This window comes from Ostrea edulis, chromosome 9 (genome assembly GCF_947568905.1).
Source record: "Ostrea edulis chromosome 9, xbOstEdul1.1, whole genome shotgun sequence".
In the NCBI taxonomy this organism is placed as follows: Eukaryota; Metazoa; Mollusca; class Bivalvia; order Ostreida; family Ostreidae; genus Ostrea; species Ostrea edulis.
Window position 1 is genome coordinate 17,075,549 of NC_079172.1, and position 9,580 is coordinate 17,085,128.

The 9,580-nt window shown below is 37.3% G+C and overlaps 1 protein-coding gene across 1 annotated transcript; it reads right to left on the reverse strand.

Moving 5' to 3' along the window:
• Positions 1–4,286: 4,286 nt before the first annotated feature.
• On the reverse strand, positions 4,287–5,984 carry LOC130050470 (uncharacterized). Its single transcript, XM_056150653.1, has one exon. The coding sequence runs from the start codon at positions 5,982–5,984 to the stop codon at positions 4,287–4,289; it is 1,698 nt and encodes a 565-aa protein (XP_056006628.1).
• Between the last annotated feature and the right edge of the window lie 3,596 nt (positions 5,985–9,580).

A 9,580-nucleotide genomic window follows, 5' to 3' on the forward strand; every position in this document is an offset into this window, starting at 1 on the left:
TTAAGAAAGTTTCCTGAACATACCTGCAGCAACTTGCTTCATATAAGTATAAACATACACACTACTAATCGAAATGTAATTTTTACAACTTCCATTTCAAATATGAATTTTTAATTTGCTGCTCTGCTAATGAGAGTATCCGAAGTTTAATCAACGACAAAGTTCTATGTCAGTTTCGGATCATTTACAACAGTTGCGAATTACCCTAATTACTCGCATAAAACATTGATATCATATCAAAAGTAAACAAAACCAAGTTATTGATTTTCATGCTTTGACATGCATAAAAAATGGCAGTCTTCCACCACCAGAAGCTTTGTCTATCACAGCAGGAAGTTCTTTCTTTCTTGGGATAAAAATCAAATCACACATTTGTATTCAACATTATTGTTATTACGGGCCAGGCGGGCCATTATTTGATATTCATTTAAAGATCTGCGCTGTGTTTCTGCGGGATGAAAATATTTTCTACGGGATTTGTTTTAAATTTTATTTTCATGTAAAAGGAATTTCTGTTTCACCTGACTAACGTTCAGATTAATTCAATATCAGTAGCAGTAATGTTAAATAGGTTATTTAGGGTGTATTCAAATGTTACGATAATTTCGTATACAGAATCCACAGCACTGCGGTTGATAAACCCACATGACAAAACAGAGTGGGAGCTAGGTCAATATAGATTCCAAGCTGATCGCGAATTACAAGGCAGAAATGAGCACTGCAGGGTTAATTTATCTTATCAGTCATATAAAAAATGAAAAGTAAGAAGTTCATGTAATTATACTAATTTATTTCGAGATTTTTAGAATGCGTAAACAACTATTTGGGAGTGATCGCAGTTTTTTTTTTATCCGTATAACAGTGTGTATCGGGATCCGCCCTCCACAGTTTGTTGCCGCGTTTTCTTCAAGAATAGTCTTAAAATAGCTATTACCATCCAGCCCTCTTATGCCGTTTCACTCATGCAGAATCTGTAGTTACAAGTGATAGGTAGTTTTTCTTGCGGCCCATTTGATGCTTTTACCTAAGCTAATACCATCTGTTTATTACACTACCAAATCCAGATAAAGATATCTTGTCTTTTCTGAATAACTGGGTTTTTTTTTTTTTTTTTTAATTTATATGGAATTCAAAGACTGACAAGGTCAAGAGACAAATTGTCACCCAAGAGTACTTAAAAGGTGGCATGAAAATGGTTGAGGTGGAAAAATTTATCATGTCTTTAAAATGTTCTTGGATTAAAAGATTAACAAACAGTCACAAACCATGGGTGGATATTTTTTTGGCAGTCCATGGCAATGAGGTGATAAAAAAATGATAGATTTTGGAGATGAATATACCTTTACTATCATAAACCATAGCAATGATTTTTGGCGTGATGTTTTTCAATCATGGTTGGGAATGATGTGAGCAATGGATGAAAAGTATTCCATGCAAAAACTCAGTTCTATTCCAGTATGGCATAATACAAATATGTGTGTTGGTAATAAAGACATTTATGTTAAAACATGGTATCAACATGGTGTGAAAATAATTGAAGACTTTATAGATGATGATGGAAATTTTTTATTACTACAAGCTTTTTCACAAAAATTTAGACTAGCAAATATATGTACAATGCAATACAACAGTATTACCAGTACTATATCTAAGTTTTTAAAGACTTTGTCTGTTAAGAGATCAGATGTTTAAAAAAATTGTACACCATTTATTCTTTTTTACTTTGAATTTATACTGTTGAATGATAAATGTTCCAAAGTGTTATATGATATGATAAATAGTAATGATCTTATACCCAAATCAATTCAAAAATGGAACACTGAATTATCTATACATTTAGAAGGCAATATTTCTGTCAAAGAGTTATTTAAAGTTTGTTTTAAAACAAGAATTGATACCCAAGTTCAGTGGTTGCAGTACCGAATTCTTTACAAGCTTCTTCCTACAAAATATTACCTCAAGAAAATCAGTATAATATCAAATGACTGTTGTTCGTTTTGTAAAGAAAATGTAGAAGCAATGTAACATATGTTTATATCTTGTTCTTATACTTTATCACTTTGGAATAATCTTAGCATGCATATTTTCAGAAAAACACAAAAAAGAATTGGTTTTAATGTTAGTAATGTTATTTTTGGTGAAACGCCTCTCAGTTTGTGTAATAAAGTTGTTAATTTCATAATTCTGTATACCAAACAATATATTTTCAATTGTTCAAAACAAAACAAAATTCCTCATATTACTGGGCTGATACATTATCTTTCTTTCAAATACAAATCAGCGAGAAAAAATCATAGTAAATTTGATAAAAGGAAAAACAGATTGCAATCTAATTCAAAGCAAAAAGTCGAATACAACGAAAAAATTGACAGGCCGCCGCCAAAACTTCAGGCTGCGAGTTGGACGCCACTATCGTATTTATTAGGTGTAATATTACAAAGTACAGCCTGGGTCTCTGTAGACTATCATCATTATGTTATGGCGCTGTCCGTGCGTCCGTCCGTCCGTGGTCATATTTACCCGGACTTTTTGCCGCAACGGATGTATGTACAGCGTTTAAATTTGATCACAAGTTCTCCATCAAGAAGTGTAAAAAAAAAAAAAAAGCGTTTGCAATTCTGCTGGATTGGTGCACCATAACCTACTTTAGGAACTTTTGTCTTTACGAATTGCCCTAAAATTTAGTCACAAGCTTCTTCTCGGAGGAATACAAATTCAGTTTGCATTTTAGTTGGATTGTTGCGCCGTGATCTACTTTAGGACTAAAAGTGGGTCAAATAGTTTTTTAAAGATTTTTTTTTTTTTTGGATACAGGTATTGTCCTGAAATGTAGTCAAAACCTTCCTCTTAGAGAACTAGATTCAGTTTGCATTTCAGCTTAATTAGTGCACCATGACCTACTTCAGGGCTAAAGTAGGTCAAATAGTTTCCTGGACTTTTCCCTCATTATGAATACAGACATTTCACTGAAAATGTTGTCATCACTGTCCGACGGGCGTATGATGTACCGTTTGCGGTACTCTTGTTCTAAAAACATGACTCATAACTTTGTCGTACTTAAACTCCTGTAAAGTTAATTCTAAAACCTGTACTCTGTAACTTGTGTACGATCTACCAAGATTCAAAATTAGCATTATACTGACCACCCACTCACCTGTAGGACTTGCCAGTGTTTCCCACTGCAGTTCCTCTGGGAATGTCATTTGGAGTCCCTTCCTCCAAGTCAGTTTTTTCTGGAATTGATCCTATGAAACAAACAACGAAAGGAAAGACCATTCATCGGGATAATTGGAGAGTACAAAATCCGCAAAACCGATATTTGGTCAATGCATTGTGAGCACAGTAACTTCTGAATGTTGTGAGGGTTTAAAGAGCGAAAGGTCGTCCAAGGATTTATGTACAAACAAAATGGACATCAAGCCAATGTTATATTCATAGATCTACTAAACAAATCATGTTGCTTCTGGAACTGTTGAAGAACAAGACTCCATCAGACAGCACATGTACCGAAATAGGCAACCTCCTCACTGTTGTCCAGCGTTCTTCAGAGCTATATAGGGCTGAGGGTAAATACTACGCTGTTTGATGCGATTTTGAGATTCATCAAATATCAGCAGGAAATACTAATAAATCTTGACTACGAATGCCAACCTTACTTCATACATTGACTGTCCATTTTTGGTGGACAATTAAGATGTCAAGACGAGACTTATTCTTTGTGCGAGCCGACTCGACAGTGGTTTATATATATAAGAAGTTACTTAAAATATCCTAGAAGACAAGTGCTCGTCCGGTAATCTCGGCTGAATATTTGGACTGACACCTTCACCGAATCACGAAGGCGTCAGTTTAAATATTCAGCCGAGCTGAATCTCAGCCGAGATTACTCGTCCGTGTTGCGTATTATCTAAGCTAGTGAAAACAACACGTCTTGTCATTTCATCGTTACTTGTTTATCTGAACTAACCGTTTACTTTACAACGTCATAGCACGTCAAGTCATTATGACGTCACATACACCCACATGCAGCAATACATTTCGCGACATTCTCCGGCCACAGAAAGTGCATAGTATAAATTTTACACAATACATATATAATAAGTATATTGTCAATGTTCTACAAGTAATTAACGACACTCTCTCGGCCAAAAGTTTGTAACAACTTTTTATCTTTCGGAAAACGTCTATATATTATAGCAGTTCATAAATTAAATTCGAATAAAGTTCTATACCAAGGTATAGTACGTCTCCGTAGTACACAGAGTTCATCACAAGGTGAGGTATATCTAAGGAAGTTCTAGAGGATAAAGTTTGGTAACTGGTCGCGTTGTGATTTTGTTTGAAGCAGTGTGGATTTTTGCTGCACGTACTAATCCATCGTTTCCTGTAATAAGTTCATCTATCATAGCTAACTTCCATTTCGTACGAGGCATATTCTCGTAGACTTGAACTATGTCACCAACCTTAATTTTGGTATCGTTTTTTCCCGAAAATTTATGAAACTCGCGTAATCCCGTTAGGTATTCCATTCTCCATCGTTTTAGAAAATGTTGTAGAACCAATTCTTTTCTCTCCAATTGTTTATTTGCTTCGGTATGCGTAATGTTTGTATTTTCCTGGGAGACTGACACTGATGGTGCAGTTTTCATTCGTCCATATAAGAGATGAGATGGCGTTAACGGCTGTAAATCTTGAATTTCAGATGAAACGTAGGTTAACGGTCTGTCATTAATAACGGTTTCTATTTCGCTTAAAATAGTACGGATGTTTTCTTCGTGTATTTTACAATTTGAGATAAAACGCAACACATAGGCGGAAACGCGTAGCAGTGTATGTAACGTATTGAACCTGGTAATGTCGACGATCCTATGAATTCCAGTCGCGTTGACACTTGCTGAGGTTAAAATCTCATCAACATCTGTATCAACTTCCAACAAAACTGTGCGATTTTGAGGTTCCCATACTGGCCATTGATCCTTGTTATTTAACCATTTTGGTCCATGCCACCATAACGCTGACGTTTTCAATTGTTCCGCAGACAAACCACGAGTTTGTAAATCAGCAGGGTTCGTATCCGTTGGTACGTATTTCCATAAATGTGGCGCAGTAAGCTTTAAGATTTCACTTTTTCGCTTCTCCACAAATTTGTTGAGAGATTTTGACGATGACAGCCAATGTAAAACAACTTGACTATCGCTCCAGTAAGTTACTGAATCAAAATCTATGCATATACTTTGTTGAACATTGTTTGCTAATCTGGCTCCTATGACAGCGGCCATCAGTTCCAGCCTAGGAAGAGTGATATTTTTCAAAGGTGCAACCCTGTTTTTTGCTATTATCAACGTTGCATTTTCTCCGTTGTAAATATACACACACGCTCCATATGCTTTTTCACTCGCATCCACGAACACATGTAGCGTAAACGGGTGATTTTGAGTCGATTCGTTGAAAAAATGTCGAGGGAGTTTAATTTCCCCTAATGCCGATTGTATATCTCGTGACATATCAATCCATTCCGAATGTATGTGTTCCGGTAATATCTCATCCCATGACAGTTTTTGCTTCCAAAGTTGTTGCATCAACAGTTTTGCCCTTATCGTAACCGGTCCGAGAAGTCCAAGTGGGTCAAATATAGATGATGACTGACGTAGTATTTCACGCTTACTGATAAATCTTGACTCTGTGTTACTGATTTTCTTAGCAAATGTTAGTATGTCCTGTTCTGGATCCCATCGCATTCCAAGAATTTTTGTCTCTAAGTCTTGATCAATAACTGCTTCTGTTTTCGCTGTTTCTTGAAGAACTGTGCTGTTGGAGGCCCAAGAACGTAAGTTAACTCCAGCGTCGGACAACAATTTTCGCGATTCGTGAAAAAATTTCCGAGCATCATCTTCTGTGTTAACACTTGTTAGTATGTTGTCAACATAAATGTCCCGTCGTATGGTATCCGCTGTTTCCGAAGGATTATCTGAAACGTGTTTCATCAGTGTTGCACTCAATATGAATGGCGAACAAGTTGCTCCAAATAAAACAGATCTAAATCTATACGCAATGAGTGCACTGTTTGGATTTCGTGGATCTTCCAACCAGAAAAATCTAGTCACATCTTTGTCGTTCTCGTCCAGGTTTATTTGAAGCCTTTTCGATGTCCGTTGAAATTCCGTATTTCTTTGCGCGAAAACGTGTCAAAATTCCCGTTAAATCGTTCAGGATAGGTGGGTCAGATGATAGACAATCATTCAGACTTGGTGATGAGCCATCTTGTCTACAACTACAGTCATAAACTATCCGTATCGGCGTTGTGATGGAATCTTTTTTCACTGGATGGTGAGGAATATAATGTATCTGTTTTTTAGTAGAAATTTCTTCTGTAGGCACTTTTTCCACAAAACCACGACTCTCTTGGTCTCTAATGATATCTCCGTATATTTTTAACATTTTTGGCTCTCTCGCTAGGCTTCACAACGTTTGCTGTTCTCTTTTTTGCAATGTTCTCGTTTGTTGGTAGTTCCGGATATTCATTTTTCCATGGTAAAATTGCATAATAGTTATTGTCCCGGAAGTATATATTATTTTCTTGATAATGCTTAATTTTCGTATCCATACTTTCGTCGTTTTCTTCTGTCGATATGCCTAACGTCTCCAATTTCCAGAACCTTTCCAAATCGTATTCCACATTTTCTCGATGTGATAAGATATGCAACGTAGCCGTTGACGCTCCTTGGTTTGTTGATTTCCTGTTTGTAGGTCCGGATAGAAGATATCCTAACTTTGATTTGACGGCAATCGGGCCATTGCCGCGTATAACATTGTCTTCCACAAAACTCCAGTAGTAATCCGCGCCGATTAATAATTGAACTTAGAATTTGTCGTTGACAGGTATACGGTGTGCTAACTTCAAATTCCTGATGTACGGTAGCTTGCAAACTTCCTTCATGCACATTTTCAATCGGAGCTGCTATTTCCGGTACAACAACAGCTTCCATGTTGGTTTTGTGGTTGTCTTGAGTATGTACATCAATACGAATTTTCTCCACATGTCTGACTAGCTTCTAACCACCGAATCCAGTTATGTGAAGTTCCTCGACTCCTAACGATATATAATCCAACGTGTTTGCGAATCTTTGGCAAATAAATGTTCTCTGTGCTCCTTCATCGAATAAAATGTTACATTCGTAACAATTTCCGTCACCGTTAGAAACCGGAGCAACTGCAGTTTTCAATAAAACTTGAGGTGGCGACACCTCCGAAGTAGCGTGCATTGCCGTGGTATCATTATCGGATTTCCTTTCCGTAAGACTAGTAGAACCATTAGAATTCGGGGCCACTGTAGTTTTCGATAAAACTTGTGACGACATTTCTGTAGCCGCGTATATGGCCGCAGTTTTCGTACTCGGTTTATTTTCTGAAACTCTGGCGTGATTTCCTTCTTTCACGTAGCATATACTCGTTGGTGTTTTCGTCCACATTTTTTACATGTGTTTTTTGATTTACAATCAGAAACACGATGTTTCGCAAAACAGTTAAAACAAAGGCCTTTCTCCTTAATTATTGCTTTTCGCTCGTTGACATCGGTCACTTTACTGCATGATGCAGGGGCATGAATGTCACAGCAAAACACACATGGTTTTGATGTGATTTTATTTTTCCTCTCGTTCGGAACAGGCGCGCGATGTATCTTCGTCACAAATGCTGCTGTAGGCATGAAATCATCGGACACACTACTAGTAGATGAACAGTAAGCATCCTGGACAGTAAACTCTCGGAGTATGGCTTTCCGCAAAGTCTGAAAATTCCAGTCGTCTCCCCTGTTATCACGTGTTATGTTGCGTCTCAATTCCTGAGGTAGTTTACCAAGTATGATTGGTACCAATATTGATCCGTAACTGTCTGGGTATTTTCCCAGTGACTCTAAACCACAGACATAACTTTCATTTTATCATAAAAGGATTTCAAACTTTCCGTATTTGACACAGGAGCGGGCAGTTCGGCGAGATTTTTCATGAACGTATTTATAAGTCTGTGTTCTTGTCCGAATCTTTCCTTTAACAACTGAATTGCAGTTGGATAATTTGCATTTGTTATCTGTAACCCAGCAATACACTGACTTGCTTCACCAATTAAATGAGATTTCAAATAATTGAATTTTTGTGCGTTTGTTAACAAGTCATTTTTGTCTATAGCTCCCTCAAACGAATCCCAAAACGACTGCCAGTTTAACAGATTCCCGTCGAATTTAGTAATAGTTAGCTTCGGCAGTTTGTGAAAACTTAAAGAGTGGTTACTCCCGGATGATGATAAACTCCTTGAACTATCTGGATAAAGATTCGAATTTACGGGCATGAAGACTGGAGCGTTTGGATTAAGCGAGGATTTTGACAATCTCGTTAATTTTGAAATAGTTTTCTGAATAATCAAATCATACTTGTCTGTTTCTTCTATTTCGTTGTCGATCTCTTCTTCCGTTGCGGTCTCGATAATTTCGTTGTTTAATTTGGACAACAGTTCCTGTTTCCGATGTAGTGTCTCGATGGTTGCGGTGATTTCGTCAATATCTGTACATTCCTCGATTTCCTCGTATTTGTTGACTATTCTTGTAATTGTGCGTCTGTGTCCGCCGCGGACAACCTTAAGATTCGAACTCATAGTCACGGCACCAAATGTTGCGTATTATCTAAGCTAGTGAAAACAACACGTCTTGTCATTTCATCGTTACTTGTTTATCTGAACTAACCGTTTACTTTACAACAACGTCATAGCACGTCAAGTCATTATGACGTCACATACACCCACATGCAGCAATACATTTCGCGACAGTCCGAAAAGAGCCGAATCTGTTAGGGAATACAATATATTGGACGAAGAAAGAAGCTTACGTGCGAATAGAGGGGCCAAGCTATATTCAGCTTACCTTAATCCCCCTGGAAGTGTTTGGCCTAATTTTTCAGAAGGCACTATCTGTTCTGTATCTATTTAGAAACGGAGGGTGGGGTGGGTGTGTGTGTGAAATTTCAGGCGTGATGGCAAGAGGAATTGCAGGCGAGCATTGTATGACTGAAAACGGGCATACTATCAAGTTTTACATTGTCAAATAATTACATGTATAATTTGTCTTAAAGGACACATCTTGTGTTTTCAAAGTATACGAAATTATATGCATTTTGTCTTCCTTATAGTAATTAATTCTAATAGTTCGTTCGCCGAAATATTGCAATAATCAACCACAATACGGGCTTAAATCTAAGCCCCGATTAAAAATAATCTAGTTACTTAGCTATATAGGTAGTCACGTGGTACAGTGACGTCATATGCGATCTTCGTCGATCAACTTATTGTGAAAGTAGTGTTAGATATTTTTAAAAACTCGGATTTAGGGGCCTAATTTATTCACCATGGACAACATTTATTTCGATGTTGACAAACCCGAGTGGCCCAATGCCACTTTTTGGTCGGTTGGGTTAGCTGCATTGGCCCAACAAGGAATACTGATTGTTGGCGATGTATAATGATGTTGGGCTAACTGTTGGTGTAATGCCATAAAACTGCTGTATTGAGAGAGAACCGTTTGTTGGGTGATTGG

Bases quoted from the DNA above. Each gene is read 5' to 3' on its own strand.
- LOC130050470 (XM_056150653.1), bottom strand. From the start codon at position 5,984: ATGAAACACGTTTCAGATAATCCTTCGGAAACAGCGGATACCATACGA.